Below are 18,929 nucleotides of genomic sequence, written 5' to 3'. Positions count from 1 at the left end.
TTCAGTACTATAAATACTAGATTGAAATTATGTTCTCTAAACTTCTTGCTCTGTTTTACAATTAATAATGCAATCTCTCTCTCTACAGTTTTTTTTTATCTTAAAAAGGTAAAATCCATATTATGAATTTTAACATTCATCAGTCACTTCATATAGGTGTTAAGATAAGCTAGTAAGTGATAACATTGGTTAATACATTTGCAGGAGCTGTACTAAAAGGTACTGATCATGTGATTCCACTAGAATTGTTTTTTGTTTCAGAATAGTAAGTGATTATGATCTTGGAAGAATATGCAGCTATTGAATATCTATTCTCTATAGAAGGAATAATTAGATTAAAATGTCTTTAAAAATATCTTTCAAAGGTGAATAACATTATATGATCTTAAAAAGAACAAACAAAGAATCTCAGATGCCAGTTTAAATTAGTTCTGGAGATAGACCAATATAATATACCAAATATGAAACATAAATGTAAAATAATGTTCACCCCCACAAAACTTTATACCCAGAGGAAATGACCAAATGGTAACACAATCAGTAATAAATTATGATGATGTCAGACTGTTTTGATACTGAAAGTAAATAGAGATTTTGAAGTTACAAATTTTAATATAACATTTTAGATGGGCAGACCGTAAAGTGAAACCTCAAACTGGGGTTTTTAACCTGTCTTCTCAGCAAAACTGACCTGGTTGCTGTAGGTGGCCTCCAGTGCCTGGAGACTGAAATATAGCTTGGACAAAGCAAGAAGATGCCAAGCTTATATTTCCTTCAGCCATATGCATACTTGAGGCGTTAAGTTGTTTTCCGGGCTTAATGCTTTTTGGGACTAGGATTCTCACTATGAATCTTATGAATCAACATTTCTAGAAACTGATAACACTTCGGTGGTTTGGGGTATCTTGGCTTCTGAAGCATTTGGCTCTACCCCAGCGTTGTATCTATATGGCAAAGAGATACTGCTAAGCCTTATATTGTTTAGGCCAGGAATTAAGAAAGAAATTACACCAGAGGTTAAAAGCTTCTAAACCTCAACTAAAAATGACTTTGCTTTCCTCTTGCAGCAGGATTTTTCTCTGAAATATGATAGAGGGTGAAATAAATAGTTAGGATTTATCAGACCAAAACTATTTGGAGAAAAAAAGAAGTAGCATTGAGTGCACTAAATATCTGTTGATGACAAATAAAATTTATAGAAATTCAGCCCTGGGTACTGAACTATATTATAATATAATATCACTTCTTTCATTAACACAGGCTTCTTAGATACTAGAAATTTACCTCATTTTAAGCCACATTTACCTGTACTGTTCTTCAGAACATACCCATGAATATGTTCAGACATAGAAACAAGCAGATTCAACTAATCTCCCATGTTTTGTTCTCTGTAAAAAATGAAGGTGAGAGTCTTGAAAGGATGAGCTTAATGGAGTTATATTTCTTATTATGTCTAACAACACTTGTTAAGGGTAGTGGTCTTATCTGTGTGAAAGTAACTTATATCTATTATCTAGTAAATCAATATAAATTTACAAACATTTGACTCTGGGAGATTTCTTTCTTTTTTTTTTAAGCTTCCATTTTTTTATTAAAAAAATCAACTCATGTAAAATAATTCATCAAGTCATAAACAGGTGTAGAAATAAAAAGTCAAATATCAGTTTTAAAAATATCTGACACACTATAATGTGTGTATATGGTCTCTTAAATAATTAAGATTAGCTCCATATTAAACACTCAGCTTTTCTTACATTGTTGCAAGCCCAATATAGTTCTAACCATACAGTCATGAATGGTCTTTTTAACAATATAAAGATGGAACTCAAACAGAACTCCTCTTGGCAGTGCCATCTTAACTTCTGCTGCATTACCAAAAACAGTGGGTTTTCAAGAACTGGATCTTTCTAAGCCCATTTTTATTTCTAAAACTTCACTATTCAATTATATTCATTGTAGAAAAATGTGAAGAAATGGACTCTGGGAGATTTCAGTCAATAGGTTTATAAGTTAGAGGAAAAGCATTTTCAAAATATGCCTGTGAAACTGTGTTAGCTCTGGTTTCAAATAAAAATGTTTTGTATCTAATCTGGCCAGGGAAGATCCTATAAATCGTTAAGAAATTGGTGTTTTGTGTACTTTGATTTTTCTCTGTATATCTTTCTGGTACCATTGTCTTTGTCTTTCTGGTACCATTCGGAATTTGAGCTCAGCCCACCACAAGTTTTAATCCCAAAGTGACAGCCTTTCAGTAAACCAGTTTTTGTAGTATTAATGTAAAAAGTACACTTGAAGTGAAGAATTTACTTTTGTTTTGTTGAACAGAGCTAGTGGAGGTGATAGAATTCCAGCTGAGCTATTCCAAATCCTAAAAGATAATGCTGTGAAAGTGCTGCACTCATATGCCAGCAAATCTGGAAAATTCGGCAGTGGCCACAGAATCTGTTCTCATCCAAGATTCAAAGAAAGGCAATCATAAAGAATGCTCAAACAACCACAAAATTGCACTCCTCTCACAGGCTAGCAAAGTAATGCTCAAAATTCTCCAAGCCAGGCTTCAACAGTATGTGAACCATGAACTTCCAGAATTTCAAGCTGGATTTATAAAAAGCAGAGGAACCAGAGAGTTCCAGATGCCAAAGCCTTAAAACTATGGAAAATTCTTCAAGAGATGGGAATACCAGAGCTCCTTACTGCCTCCTGAGAAATTTGTATGCAGGTCAGGAAGCAACAGTTAGAACTAGACATGAAACAACAGACTGGTTCCAAATTGGGAAAAGAATATGTCAAGTCTGTATATTGTCACCCTGCTTATTTGACTTATATGCAGAGTACATCATGCGAAATGCTGGGCTGGATAAATCACAAGCTGGAATCAAGATTGCCTTGCGGGAGAAATATCAATAACCTCAGATATGCAGATGACACCATACTTATTGCAGAAAGTGAAGAAGAACTAAAGAGCTTCTTGAAAGTGAAAGAGGAGAGTGAAAAAGTTGGCTTAAAACTCAACATTCAGAAAACTAAGATCATGGCATCTTGTCCCATTACTCCATGGCAAATAGATGAGGAAACAGTGACAGACTTTATTTGAGGGGGGCTCAAAAATTACCGCAGATGGTGACTGCATCCATGGAATTAAAAAACACTTATTCCTCGAAAGAAAAATTAAGACCAACCTAGACAGCATATTCAGACATTGCTTTGCCAACAAAGGTCAGTCTAGTCAAGGCTACAGTTTTTCCAGTAGTCACGTATGGATGTGAGAGTTGAACTATAAAGAAAGATGAACATTGAAGAATTGATGCTTTTGAAATGTGGTATTGCGGAAGACTCTTGAAAGTCCCTTGGACTACAAGGGGATCCAACCAGTCCATCCTAAAGGAAATCAGTCCTAAATATTTATTGGAAGGACTGATGCTGAAGCTGAAACTCCAATACTTTGGCCACTTGATACGAAGAACTGACTCACTGGAAAACACCCTGATGCTAGGAAAGATTGAAGGCCAGAGGACAAGGGAATGACAGAGGATGAGATGGTTGGATGGCATCACCTTCACGACAGACGTGAGTTTGAGTAAGCTCTGGGAATTGGTGATGGACAGGGAAGCCTGGCATGCTGCCATTCATGGGGTCACAAAGAGTTGGACCTAATGAGCCACTGAACTGAATTGAGAATGATGAGAAAGACAGTGATGAGAAAGACATAACCGCTCTGTTCTGGTGAAGCTTACATTTTGATGGGAAGAGTGAGAAAATAAATGAAAAATAAGCAACCTAGCTAATAGATCAGATAAGAATAATTCAGTGTATATTTAAGTAGAGTAATTTGATAAAGAGGGACAGGGGAACTGCTTTAGATGGGTGGGTAGGGAATACCTTTCAAAGAAGGTGATGTTTAATTTGGGATCTAATTGACAAGGAGGAAGCTATCGATCCTTGAAGAGAGATATGTTTAGACCTTGAATCAACTAGAGGAAGGCAGGATTCTAAAGTAAGTGGAAGCATGGTTTAAGAAATCTGCCTGGATTTGAATCCTGATTTTATTACTCACTCCCTGGGGGTCTTGAACAGTTGGTAACCTCTCAGTGTCTGGTGGGTAACAGCAGTAATAATACCTAACTCAAACAGTTATTGGGAGTATTATATAAAAATATATGCTAAGTGTTTTGATTAGTGTTTGATATACAGTTAATTAATAAATGTTAGCCATTATTACAGTTCAATAAATCTTAGCTATTATTATTGTTCATGCAAAGGAACTGAATTTGAATATGCTTGAGAGTTAAAAGGAAAACTGAATTAAAAATGAAGAAGGCCAGTGTATCTGGAGAAAACTTGAAAAGTAGATGGTGAGGTTGTAGTAGTGAATAAAATAAAGCTTTGCAAAATCACAGTAAGTATTTGAATTTTATTCTAGGTGTAATGGAAAGCTATTGGAGGATTTTAACAAAATGAGAAAGTGACAAAATGTGAGTTGTATTTAAAAAAGATCACTCTAGCTATACGTAGAAAATTAATCGTAGAGGAGATATAGGCAAACATTGAATGTTATCACATTGGGCAGATGAGAGATAATGAAAGTGGTAATGAAGACTGGATGAAGCACAAGCTGGAACCAAGATTGTTGGGAGAAATATCAATAACTTCAGATATGCAGATGACACAACTCTTACGGCAGAAAGTGAAGAACTAAAGAGCCTCTTGATGAAAGTGAAAGAGGAGAGTGAAAAAGTTGGCTTAAAACTTAAGACTCAGAAAACTAAGATCATGGCATCTGGTCCCATCACTTCATGGCAAATAGATGGGGAAACAGTGGAAACAGTGACAGACTTTGTTTTTGGGCTCTAAAATGACTGCAGATGGTGACTGCAGCCATGAAATCAAAAGATGCTTACTCCTTGGAAGAAAAGTTAAGACCAGCCTAGACACTTTATTAAAAAGCAGAAACATTACTTTGCCAACAAAGTAATGTCTAGTCAAAGCTGTTTTTTCCAGTAGTCAGGTATGAATGTGAGAGTTGAAATATAAAGAAAGCTGAGCATGGAAGAATTGCTGCTTTTGAACTGTGGTGTTGGAGAAGACTCTCGAGAGTCCCTTGGACAGCAAGGAGATCCAACCAGTTCATCCTAAAGGAAATCAGTCCTGAATATTCATTGCAAGGACTGATGTTGAAGCTGAAACTCCAATATTTGGGCCACCCGATGCGAGGAACTGACTCATTGGAAAAGACCCTAATTCTGGGAAAGCTTGAAGGTGGGAGGAGAAGGGGATGACAGAGGACAGAATGGTTGGATGACATCACTGACTCAATGGACATGAGTTTCAGTAAACTCTGGATGTTGGTGATGGACAGGGAGGCCTGGCGTGCTGTAATCCATCAGGTCACAAGGAGTCAGACATGACTGAGCAACTGAACTGAATGAAGATGGAGAAAAGTAGACGTATTTGGGTTATAAATATTTTTTTCTTTCTTGGATGAAGCCAGTGGGACCAGGCTTTGGATTAGATGTTAGAGTATGAAGTAGAAAGAGAAAGAAGATCTTAAATTGAAAAATAATTGAGATATTGACTTGTTCAGATGTTCAGATTATAGGGTCATTTACTCAGATTAAATGCTCAGGAACGAATGGGTTTAGAAACAAAACTCAAGAACACTGTGTGAATTATTTTATGTTGCTTCATGACTATTATCCTTACCAGTAGAGAGGTAGAGATGACAGTATACAAATCTAGATAGTGGACACCCTTCTGAGACAATGTTCAGAGTCTTCAGCACATTGATATTAGTGAAAGCCAGAGCCTTGAAGAGAGGGCACACACAAAGAGGAAAGCATATAGAACAGAATTCTGGGACATCACAGTATTTATAGCACCCAGTAAAGGAGCTGAATAAGAAGCTATGAATGGAATAGGGAAAATAGTGTAGTATTAAGAAATCCTAAAGAAGAACATGTTTTAGGAAGGATGAATTACTGACCTCATGGGAATACAGAGATTGTTCAGAAATAATCAAAGAAGTGACCATGGAATTTGGCAGGAAGAAGTCATTCATGATTAAAAGAATCAAATGAAGAGCATGTTGAGATCAGAAGTTGAGTTAGAGTTGGTTTTGAAAAGACTAAACTAAAGCAGGAGCTACAAAAGATTATTTTAACTAAGAAGCAGAGAAAAGAGGGTGGTGAACTACGAGGTTGTGGGAAAATTTAGTTACTCTAACATCTTGTGCTGATGTTACTCTTGTTGCTTAATAAAGATTTGTTTGCCTTTATAAATAATCTAGTAGAGAGGGAGAAACTGATAATACAAATGGAAAAAATGAATTTCATAAGCAGATGATAGATGGTGATTGCAGCCATGAAATTAAAAGATGCTTACTCCTTGGAAGGAAAGTTATGACCAATCTAGACAGCATATTAAAAAGCAGAGACATTACTTTGCCAACAAAGGTCCATCTAGTCAAGACTATGGTTTTTCCAGTGGTCATGTATGGATGTGTGAATTAGACTATAAAGAAAGCTGAGTGCAGAAGAATTGATGCTTTTGAACTGTGGTGTTGGAGAAGACTCTTGAGAGTCCCTTGGATAGTATGGCGATTCAACCAGTTCATCCTAAAGGAGATCAGTCCTGGGTGTTCATTGGAAGGACTGATGTTGAAGCTAACATTCCAGTACTTTGGCCACCTGATGCGAAGAGCTGACTCATTTGAAAAGACCCTGATGCTGGGAAAGATTGCAAGCAGGAGGAGAAGGCGACAACAGGGGATAAGATAGCTGGGTGGCATCACCAACTCAATGGATATGGGTTTGGGTGGACTCTGGGAGTTGGTGATGGACAGGGAGGCCTGTCATGCTGCGGTTCGTGGGGTCGCAAAGAGTTGGACACGACTGAGCGACTGAACTGAACACTGAACCAACTTTTTATGGTTTTGTTTTTGTTTGTCTCTCTTTTTTTACTTCCACAGTTTCTCAGGAAATGTTCTTTGTGCAGTGTATTTCATCCAGGTTAGAATCGTGAGGTGAGTGACAGGAGATCGGTTTCTGAGTTATAATATTAAATCATCATATAATATTGGATTATATACTTATTCTCTAGGATGGAGTTTTCTCATCTCTGAGATGTAAGTTCTGAAGCTTAACATTTTGTTACTCTAAGGGGACATGTAATGGATAGAAGCTTATTTTAGAAATAGTTATTAGATTCCTAAGCCAAAGTTCATCTTGTCAAGTGAAATTAACAACTTAGAATTGTAGGAATGTATAAAAACTGGCCACTTTTTTAGTTATATTTTGTGGTAGTATTAAGTAAACACAGGTATTCTCATTCTGACTGAGCACAGAAGTTACAAAGTAAAATAAGAAATAAAAGTCATTTCTGTTTCTTGATTCCCTCAAACTGGCTTTTGCTCAAATAAACATTATTTTTCCTACTTTTCTCTCACTTCCTAAGAGGACAAAGGTAGCCAGACAGAAAGGATAATTTCCCCAAATGCCTGAAAGATAAATGTTCCTGCAAAAATGATTGGCATAGAAGGAAGTTAGAAGTCGTGCTTCATTGATTCTCTCCTGCTGTGCTCTTCTGTTTGCTGTGGGACACATGAAAATATTAACATTTTATACTGTTCTACATATGCATGGTTGTATGTTCAGAAAATATACTGAATGGGTAGTTGAAAAAAGTAACCATTTTAATACTCTGAGGATTTTGAGACATTAATTTTTTTATGATCAGTTGCAATCTATATTTATAAGTAAGTAGTTCAGGAAAAGATATCATTTGGGATTCCACAGGAAGATCAGTTGTTTGGATCAATGAAGCGTAAAAACCATCTGTCTTTTTGTTTATTTCTTTAATATATAATTGTACTTTGTAATATCCTGGACTAGTAGCTCAGGCTTTGAATCCTAAGGCCATCACCATATAAATAAATGAAGTGGCAAATATGTTTATGACTGAATGTTATTTCTTTTTACTTAAGGCTGTTGGAGAACTCATGTAGCAAGAAGTAGATATGATTTGATCTTTGAAGTCTGTTTATTAAAGCTGCTTAGGTTTGTCTCCATCATATATTGGATAGTAAAATCTGTTTATATTTATATTATTTAACCTTTTATTTACATGTCTAATCTCACCAACTGTGCTGCTGAAGGAAAGTTTGGGGGATAAGAATGGACATATAAATGCTATATTGCATGGCTTAGAATGAGTTTTCAGTGGGTGTCTGATAAATGGGATCAAGAATAACATGTCTCTAAATACCTCCACTATCCAAAATTAACAGAATTTTACTCTTAAATTATTTTAAAAACTGCCTGAACTTTTTCTGAGCTAAAGCTTATATTATGCATGCATCTTTAAGGAGAAACCGATTTAATATCCAAACTAAATGGAGTAGAATTGTATCCTGAAAACCAGTAATTTGGCAATTCATGGTTGCCTCCGAAAAACACAGGTTTTATATTGTTAAAAGGCTTATAATTTAGTTGCAATCTATAAAAATGTAGGACATAGAAAAGAAAAATAATAAAAAATTTATGGTAGAACAAAATATATAAAGTACTCCCAAAATGTCCTAAAATCACTAGGACCTCAGGGTTCCAGAATAATGAATTATAAAGTTCATGGACACTAGAGAAGTAGCATTTTATATTGTAATTTTGAATTTTAGGAAGAATCAGTTCAGTTCAGTCACTCATTCAAGTCTGACTCTTTGCAACCCCATGGACTGCAGCATGCCAGGCTTCCCTATCCATCACCAATTCCCAGAGTTTACTCAAACTCATGTCCTTTGAGTCCTTGATGCCATCCAACAATCTCATCCTCTGTCGTCCCCATCTCCTCCCACCTTCAAATTTCCCAGCATCAGAGTCTCTTCCAGTGAGTCAGTTCTTTGCATCAGGTAGCCCAAGTATTGGAGTTTCAGCTTCAGGATCTGTCCTTCCAATGAATATTCAGGACTGATTTCCTTTAGGATAGACTGGTTGGATCTCCTTGCAGTCCAAAGGACTCTTAAAAGCCTTCTCCAACACCACAGTTCAAAAGCATCATTTCTTCGGCACTCAGCTTTCTTTGTAGTCCAACTCTCACATCCATACATGACCACTGGAAAAACTGTAGCTTTGACTAGACAGACCTTTGTTGACAAAGTAATGTCTCTGTTTTTTAATATACTGTCTAGGTTGGTCAGCTTTTCTTCCAAGGAGGAAACGTCTTTTAATTTCATGGCTGCAGTTACCATCTGCAGTGATTTTGGAGCCCCCCGCCACCACCAAAGTAAAATCTCTCACGTTTCCATTGTTTCCCTGTCTATTTGCCATGAAGTGATGGGACCGGATGCCATGATCTTAGTTTTCTGAATGTTGAGTTTTAAGCCAAGTTTTTCACTCTTCTCTTTCACTTAGGAAGAATAGGACTTGGGAAGCGCTATTCTTCACAGTGAGAAGTGCTATTCTTCACTTGGGAAGAATAGGACTCCTTAATAAATGTGAAAGTGAAATCACTCAGTCATGTCTTACTCTTTGCGACCCCATGGGCTGTAGCCTATCAGGCACCTCCATCCATTGGATTTTCCAGGCAAGAGTACTGGAGTGGATCACCATTTCCTTCTCCAGGGAATCTTCCCGACCCAAGGCTCAAACCAGGATATCCCACATTGTAGGCGGACACTTTACTGTCTGAGCCACCAGAGAAGTTCTCAATTTAATTTGAGGAGGTATTCTTATAAATTTATTCCATTAAATCTCCAACTTAAATCTCAGGCACACAGTTTGACTTTTCTGTTAATTCTTCCTTTCACTGAGATTTTTGCTATCTTTTGCTTTAAGTGGTAAGTAGAGCCAAATATTAGGTATTCTGAATGAAATACTGAATTGCTCTTAAGAGAACAGGTTGCAAAAAAAACCAAGACTAAAAAAAAGGTTATGTTTTTGTTGTCTTTTTTCCCCCCAAAATAGTATTTTATAGTTGACGTACACTGATTTATTTCTTGAAAGCAACATAAAGCTTTTTATTTTCAAAATAGTATTTGCTCTCAGAGCCTCTATAGACACTAATTTTTACCTATTATGTTTCAGATATTTTATCATACTGTATATAGATTCAACTGAAACAAGACACAGATGATCCCTGACTTCTCAGTGCAGGGATAACTCCATAAGGTAGTAGAGATTAAAGAAAAGAAAGTGGGCATTTTGTGTAAAATATCTGAAGTGCCACGGGGAAGAGGGGTGGGGGCATGTGGGAGACTATGCTAAGGGAATTGAGCCATGTTAAGGAGCAACCAGAGAAGTCTCCATAGAAAAGTTGGTATCTGGTCTAAAATTAAAAAGCAAGCTTCAAATTTGAATAAGTAAGATGGAGAGGAAATTCAGAGTCCAGGAGGTGAAGAAGCATGCAAGATTGAGAAATTGAAAAGATTAGAATGACTAATGCTTAGAGTGAGTACATGATGAGAATTGGAGAGAAAATGCAGAGTGAGACAGAATCCATGTCATTGAAACAAACCATGAACAGCTATTTAGATTTAATTTTAAAGGAAAATCACTTAAACATGGTGTGATAGAATTAGATTTGCATTTCAAAAAGAGTATAAATATGTATTGTGGTGGAGCAGGAATGACTTCAGGTAAGGGGAGTGCTTCGGAGGTCTTTGTAATATTCCATCTGAGTGGTGATGAATGGTGTTCTGGATTAGGGTGGTGGAAATGTGGATGCAAAGAGGTGCTTTTGAGAAATCCATGAGGGAGAGGTAAAGATGTGGTAATTGTGTGCAAGTGAAGTGAAGGGAAAAATAAAAAATGACTCTGACTTCTTTCTATAGCAATTGGGTTCTATTTACTGGGTTAAATGTACTGTGATATCCTGAGCATTTCTCTGTTACTAAAGTGAAAGTGAAAGTTACTCATTTGTGTCCAACTCTTTGCAACCCCATAGACTATAGAGTCCAAGGAATTCTCCAGGCCAGAATATGGGATTGGGTAGCCTTTTCATTCTGCAGGGGATCTTCCCAACCCAGGGATCAAACCCAGGTCTCCTGCCATGCAGACAGATTCTTTACCAGCTGAGCCACAAGGGAAGCCCATTGTGGCTCTGTTATTATGTACCCAACAAAAGATATCATGTGTGAGAAAGAAATCTCCGTCTTTGAACTCAGAAGGATTTGGGATTAGAGTTGCTGCCTCCAACATGTACTTTTGGCAAATTTAAGCTGAGTATCTGTTCCATAAATTGCTAGTAATGATACCCGACCCACAGTTCTTGCAGCAGTTATGACTAACATACATAAAGAAGCTGGCAGCGTGTCTGTCAAGCAGTAGGCCCTCAGCATTGCTGCAGTTGTCTGTCTATGTGCTTATTCCCCACGATAATGCAAGCTCCTTGGCAGTAGAAGGACACTGCCTGCTACTTACCTTTGTATCCCAAATACCTGGTTAAGTGCCAGTACACACTGAAGAGTTAAATACTTATTGAATGTACAAATACGATTATTGTCACAAAGACAATTTGGTTTGTCTTTTACAACGAATTTGGTGTAAACATGATAAAGATTGTAACAGAAGTTGAAATTACTTACAATTTCAAGTTTCTAATGCTATTACTTCTGTTAAACATCAAGGCTCAGAACTGTTCCTGTAATAGAAGGGTGTGTCTTGTACTTCACTAGATGGCACCAAACCATTGCCCTAAAATAGAACTAACGTAAGGAAGTGGGAGGGGAGTGTAACGGGCTGGAAAGTCAGAAAGCCTGATTATAATCTACATTAGATTTCTATTGGTGATCTCAGGGGTTGTGCAAGAGCATTAACTGTGCTTTTCCAGTTAGATTCTCACAGGCATATAATTATAGTTTGCAGGCCTTGGAATGTGATATGATTTAATTAAGCACAGGGGACTTTATTCAGTCCCTCACAGGAGAATATTAAGTACTTAGGAAACAGCATTACTGGACCTTATTCAGGCCACTAGGGTGCATTGCTGTTGAAGCTTTTTTTTTTTTTTTTTTCCTTCTAATTTTTATTTTCTCTAAAACTTTAATTCCCTAGAAGAAATAAGCTGAATGGTGCCCTAGTGGTCTCAGTGACTTATGATTCCTTCTCACGACCTTATTAAATTAAACTTTGCAGGCAATGATACTAGTTTGTTTTTTAGTTTCTTAAAATTCATGTGACATACACTGATATTTTCCCTAAAAACAATCAACTGCAAAGGTGAGTGGAAATGTATTCCTCATAGTTTCAGTTTTATTTTCTTTCACCAGTCCATTTTTACACTCTATTAATTGCCTGTTGTGTGTTAAGGCTTTTGTGAAAAACAAAGATGTCACTGATGGATAAGCCTTCTTGCTCCTGTTACTATATTGCTGATATCATAATTATTCAGTATCCCACTCTACATCTGAGCACCATAGTAGCTGGATTTTAGACCTTTTTGGAACACTGAACTCCTGATATGTTTGGTTTTTTCCCCCTACATTTACTGTGAATGATCCTAATTTTATTTAACATCTATTTTCTGAGCCTGTATGTTTTAATATTTTTATATTCAGGCACTTCTTTATGAGATACTGCTGGGTAGGCAGCTAAAAGTTTTCACAGAGATAAGTTGGTCCAATCTGTACAAATTTTCAGGGATTATACAAAATAAGTAAAGTGTTACTCAAATTATAACTTAGTGTCACACAAAGTTTTATATGTATAAATTTATATGTATATATTTGTATTTTCTGATGTAAATATATGTACCTAACCAAGTACTTCCATTGAAATTGGAGTAATTCTTTTTCTAATGAAAACATATGAAGACTATTTTAGGAACCAGTGTGACTCTCACAGTGTCAGGGCTGTCTCTCTCTACCTGGACATGTTTTCTGTATTGTAATTAAGCCAATAGCAAACCTCTGCTCAGAGAGTCTCAGTAAATGGTTTTGATGAATTGGCATAAACATGATGTGATGGTGAAAAGTACCCAAATGTCCCAAACCATTCTTGGGACAAAAGTATAAATGAGTTAGAATCATTGGTTGTGGCATTGGCCTCTTTGTTAAGTGAATGGGGATCTGAGGGCTACCGATAATCTAAAGTGAAGTACTTGTGATGTGAGAACTATTTTCAGTATTTTGTAAGGTCATATCAATTAATCAAAGAGCATTCATCTTATTAAATAAAAAAGTAAATACTAATGTTATTGCTATTTGATATCTATATTTGCTGGGCTGGATGAAGCACAAGCTGGAATCAAGATTGCTGGGGGAAATATCAATAACCTCAGATATGCAGATGACATCACTCTTATGGCAGAAAGTGAAGAAGAACTAAAGAGCCTCGTGATGAAAGTGAAAGAGGAGAGTGAAAAAGTTGGCTTAAAGCTTAACATTCAGAAAACAAAGATCATGGCATTCAGTCCCATCACTTCATGGCAAACAGATGGGGAAACAGTGGAAACAGTGTCAGACTTCTTTTTTTTGGGCTCCAAAATGACTGCAGATGGTGACTGCAGCCATGAAATTAAAAGATGCTTCTTCCTTGGAAGAAAAGTTATGACCAACCTCGACAGCATATTGAAAAGCAGAGACATTACTTTGCCAACAAAGGTCCATCTAGTCAAGGCTATGGTTTTTCCAGTAGTCATGTATGGATGTGAGAGTTGGACTACAAAGAAAGCTGAGTGCTGAAGAATTGATGCTTTTGAACTGTGGTGTTGGAGAAGACTCTTGAGAGTCCCTTGGACTGCAAGGAGATCCAATCATTACATCCTAAAGGAAATCAGTCCTGAATATTCATTGGAAGGACTGATGCTGGAGCTCAAACTCCAATACTTTGGCCACCTGATGTGAAGAGCTGACTCATTTGAAAAGACCTTCATGCTGGGAAAAAACTGAAGGCAGGGGGAGGAAGGGACGACAGAGGATGAGATGGTTGGATGGCATCACTGACTCAATGGACATGAGTTTGAGTAAACTCAGGGAGTTGATGATGGACAGAGAGGCCTGGAGTGCTGCAGTCCTTGGGGTCGCAGAGTTGGACACAACTGAGTGACTAAACTGAACTGATAATATATTGGTTGCTAGATTGTATAGTTTTGATTAGGTAAAATAAAAATAGAATAGCATGTTTTAATGTTTTTTTACTTGTTTTTCATTACCTAGATAAAGTTTTGGTTCAATAAACTTTTTGTTGTAGTTACCAAAAACATGTTAACTAATTAATACAATTTATTTGACACATTCTTTTAAACTTGTGGTCCATGGTGGAAAATTAATTAAATGAGTCTTTGACATATATTGCTGATCACAGTCCTGAGGCCTAAGGACACCATAGAGACATTATCCATATTTCAGTAAGGAGAAATATGTTGAATTTGTGTCTGCATAGATTAACCCTTTTTGCCCCAAATATAATTTTTAATATTGGGGGAGATTCTGTGTCAGAAGTTATATGTGGATTAGAAAAAACAAACAGGGTTGAGAAAGAGCTGAGAGGAGTGTAGAATTACCTAACTGTAGTAGAAATTTTTTCCAGCTCAGTAAACTCAGAGTATATGTCAGAAGTAAGTGAGTAAGTAAGTGTTAGTCACTCAGTCACGCCAGACTCTTTATGACCCCATGGGATGCAGCCCACCAGGCTCCTCTGTCCATGAGATTTTCCAGGCAAGGATACTGGAGTGGGTTGCCATTTCCTTCTCCAGGGATCTTCCCAACCCAGGGATCGAACCCAGGTCTCCTGCACTGCAAGCAGATTCTTTATCGAGTGAGCTACAAGGGAAGCCCTATATGTCAGAAGTAAAGTTCACTTCTAAAGTATAGCAAATCCCGAGTTTTCTGTGTTAATCCTTCAAAAACATAACTTGGCACTCTCCAAGGTGATGACTAGGTGTAGTGTTTCTGTTGCTTGTCTTTTTTTTTTTTTTAGCAGAATCCATTTGTGCTAAGTAGGTGCCTAGACTTAGCATACAAAACCAGTGGCTTGGGTTTATTGTAAAATGGTAGGAATGACAGAGTGAATTGATATACAAGGTCTTTAATGGTTCACCGACAACAAATGGACCTCTTCCACATCAAATTGAAGCCCTACATAGACCAGTCCTATGTACCGTCATTTACAGAAAATCTTTACCCAGATGTTTTATGGGCTAATAAATATGCATTTGGATACTTCTTTGAACCACTAACATAACTTAGATATTGAGAGCCCTCAAAGAATTCTTCATTTGGGATTTTTTTTCTTGTTTGGTGCAGACATCGTTTAGCAAGCTATGAAATCAATCTGTACATAGAACTAAAAGTATTTCTTGATTAAAAAAAGAATAAAATATAACAGCAGAATTTATGTCAGTAATGTTTACCTATTTTCCATTAGCAGTAAACGCCACAGTTTGAATTATAAAAGCAAACCATATAAAGGAGTTTTTAAGTGTTGTATTAAATGACTTTTCCCGTGCTTAGTCTTAGTCAGTCCTGTCCATCTTGACACAAATATGTGGCTGAAGGAGATAATTTTTTTGTAAGTAAAAGAGATTGTTCTGTTAGTTTTTGAAATACCTAATATTTACTCTTTTGAAAGTTTAGAAATTGTTATATGACTGCTTATAGAATTAATTTATTCAGCAAATTTTACTAATTTAATATGGTTTTTAGGCATTGAGAGATACAGTATTTAGAGTGAATGTCATAGACACTGTACTTATTTTTATGGAACAAGACTCTAAAAAAGAGTCCTTCAGTTACACACAAAATGATAATGAAACATGGAAAGTCCAATCATTGATGAGACATCAAGATTTGAGAGCGCCTAGCAGGGATGCAGAGGGTGCGGGGAGAGGGCTGTGAAGATTCTGGTGAGGCATAACATTTAAATTGAGACCTGCAAAATGAATAAGACTTTGGCACATGTGGCAAGTGAAAGTGTATTTATTGATAAAGAAAAGATAAAGAGAGTATTTCAGGAAAAGGGACAAACCAAGCCTCAATAATGGTCCTATGGTTAGAGTGTAGACCACATGTGAAACTGGGACATAGTGTGTAAGAGGAGGAAAGACAGGACCTAAAATGAGGATACGGGCTTCCCAGGTGGTACTAGTGGTAAAGAACTCACTTGCCAGTGCAAGAGATGTAAGAATCATGGGTTCAATCCCTAGGTCGGGAAGATCCCCTGGAGAAGGAAATGGCAGCCCACTCCAGTATTCTTGCCTGGGAAATCCCACGGACAGAGGAGCCTGGCGGGCTGCAGTCCATGGGGTCACAAAGAGTTGGACATGACTGAAGTGACTTAGCAGCAGTAGGAGCAATGAGGATGTAGGGAGGACCACACATGAAGGCCATCTTAAGCCTCATGCCCTAGGAGTGACTGTATCCTAGGGCATAAGGGATGCATAGGAGATTTTAAATAGAGGAAAATAATTTCAGATGTATATTTAAAAAAATCTCTTTGGCAATAATGTGGACAGTGGGTGGAGAAGAATAAGTAGTGGAATCTACTCGAGTCATGACCTTAGGTGAAAAAGTATGGCCCTTGCATGATGAGAAATAAGGAACTGAGGGTTACTGTACATGTGTTTACCCTTAGGGGTTTATGTTACTGCCTTCTGATTAATTTTGTTGGAGTCTCTTGGAAATCCTGAGATGACTGCTGTAGGGCCTCTCATGTGGTTATTCCTCACTTTATTTTGAGATTGTGATTACTGAATGCAACATTTTGCAATTCAGCTGTTTTTATCATTTGGATTGCATCTGTAAAATAAGCAGTCTTTAAAATGTTCTTGTAAGTCATCCAAATTTTAAGTATTTACATTGATTCTCTGAATGTTTCTTTACTAGAAATTCTTTTTTTCAAATTCTTTAGTCCTCTTTCCAGTTTATTTCATATTCTAGAAAAGTTTTTCTTTTCCTTGAGAGAACACTTTCTATGGTTATTGAGCATCCCCCTTCCAAATCCTATCATGTCACACCAACAACTAAAATCTTATTTCTAAATGGACTTACAACCCTTCCCTATTCAATTCGTGGACCATTATTTAGTTCATATAAGTTACAAACTAGCCTCCTGATGACTTCAATTGAGTAACTAGCTTATGCATGCAACAGAAAAGTTTGTAAACTCAGACCAGGTTGAACCACACATTTTAGTAGTTAAGAATTCGAGTCCATGATGCAAGTTGAATGCTTGGCCCCTTGTAGAGCAGTGAATATGCATTTGAGTAGGTGCCTCCTTTTTATCTCTTGAGTGGATCAGAGCATCTGATAGCCGCTCTGCATGGTAGAGGAATGGTTGTTGTTTCCTTTAGCATTGCTATTTCACATTTCTTCCCAGGGCCATATCCTTTTCCCCAGTCTCTGTCTTCCTCCACTACCAGAAATGGCTTCCCTCTTCCCTCGGCCAAGCAGTGATTGATCATCACCTATCCTCTGTCTGAAATAAAACTTATTTTCATAGTGTAGCCAATAGAATTGCTGTGTCTGTCAGATCTCTTTATTTCAAGTGATCAAACAGTCACAGGGTGCTCTGGAAGTCAGGCAGCCATTAATCAGAAAGACCAGGAATGCTTAAGCCTTTAAGGAACACTTGCTTTACACTTAGAAAGCAGGCACTAGTTTCCCTATAAGTAGGAGTTCATGACTATTTGCAAAATGCAAGAGAGCAGTTTTCATTGAAACTACGTAAAAACACAAGCTGGACAAATGGAATTGCTCTACTCACTTAGCTTCTTCATGCAGTCACGAAGTCTGGTTTCCAAGCTGAGCACCCTTTGATGTAGCTCCTCATAGTCATAGGCACCGATCTCCTCCTGAATTCCCGTGAGGACAGCAGACAGATTCCGGATTTCCTCCTTGAATTGGGTGATTAACTTGGCATCTGTTTTGTACTGTTCTAGCACAGGTATCAAAGGCAGGAGCTCGTCCATCTTCTCTTTCAGCTCCTGTGAAAAGCAGCCAGTTGTTTCTGAGAATTACTTAACCAGATCAAGCAGCTACATTCTTCTTCATGATGCTACAGGAAGATTATTTAAAAAGATTCACAATGCCTTATTGATTTTTTATTGAAATTGTGTATTTCAGCAGCATGTAAGTGGCCACATGATCATTAGTAGTAAATCCACTTATCTTATGATTCAGTACAAGAACATCTCTTTAAATGGTTACATGATTTTCTATGCAACAAACTGATCCTTATCATAATGACAGAACTTCCTATGGTAGCAGTTAGTGGTTTATGTAAAATATTGCTTTCTGGTGACTTTTTATAAAGTGAACAATGCATTATTTAGTCAGGAAATATCAGTAGGGTCCATCTTCTAAATATGATTATAAATAGATCAAATATGCTGTTTAGCCAAGTCTATTTATCCATTAACTAATTATCAATAATAGAAGGGTATTTATAGAAAGTTTTGGATCCTGGAAGAGCTTTACACTAACAGAATTTTTCCAATTCTGGGCTTGTTCCACTCCTCCCTTCTACTCCTCCCTCTTTTTAATATCCTTCTTAGCACAGCATCATTAGGAATGTAAGTTTATCAAGTATAAAAAATCATGCAAAGCTTTGCAAAGCTCAAAGAAATGTATGTTGCTGTTTGCTGTTTTGAATTATTTCTTATACTCTGACTTCATTTGCCTTAGCATAGGTAATTTAGAGCTCTTTATGTAGGGCAGAGTTGCTTACCAGTGTAGTGAATTAACTCTTTCAAGGACTAAGGTGGTCATTATTTATGTAATAAATGAGCATAGAGGTTTTTGAAATGGAAACACTGATTTTTGTCTAGAGAACAAGAAGTATACTTTGCCAGAGCAGTTTTCCCTCATTCTTATTTTAGGAATGAGCCAGGCCTCCAGTTTCACTTTCATTTTCTGGATGTGTCACCTTTTTTTCCTTTCCTTTAAGTTGATGGTGGTACCCAGTGGAAATATTCCATGAGTTTGATCCAGTTGTGAATTTATT

General features: G+C 37.0%; 1 protein-coding gene across 2 annotated transcripts in view; it reads right to left on the bottom strand.

Moving 5' to 3' along the window:
* OLFM3 (olfactomedin 3) overlaps positions 1-18,929 on the bottom strand; it is a 47,819-nt gene that overhangs the window by 4,890 nt on the left and 24,000 nt on the right. For both annotated transcript variants that reach the window (XM_068965729.1, XM_068965730.1), the window contains one exon: positions 17,691-17,910. In XM_068965729.1, the coding sequence (XP_068821830.1) occupies positions 17,691-17,910 (220 nt within the window). The remainder of the gene's footprint in view (positions 1-17,690; positions 17,911-18,929) is intronic.

The sequence above is a fragment of the Capricornis sumatraensis genome, chromosome 2 (genome assembly GCF_032405125.1).
Source record: "Capricornis sumatraensis isolate serow.1 chromosome 2, serow.2, whole genome shotgun sequence".
Taxonomy (NCBI): Eukaryota; Metazoa; Chordata; class Mammalia; order Artiodactyla; family Bovidae; genus Capricornis; species Capricornis sumatraensis.
Note: the sequence above shows the minus strand (reverse complement) of the source record. Positions and strands in the feature narration are given on the sequence as shown.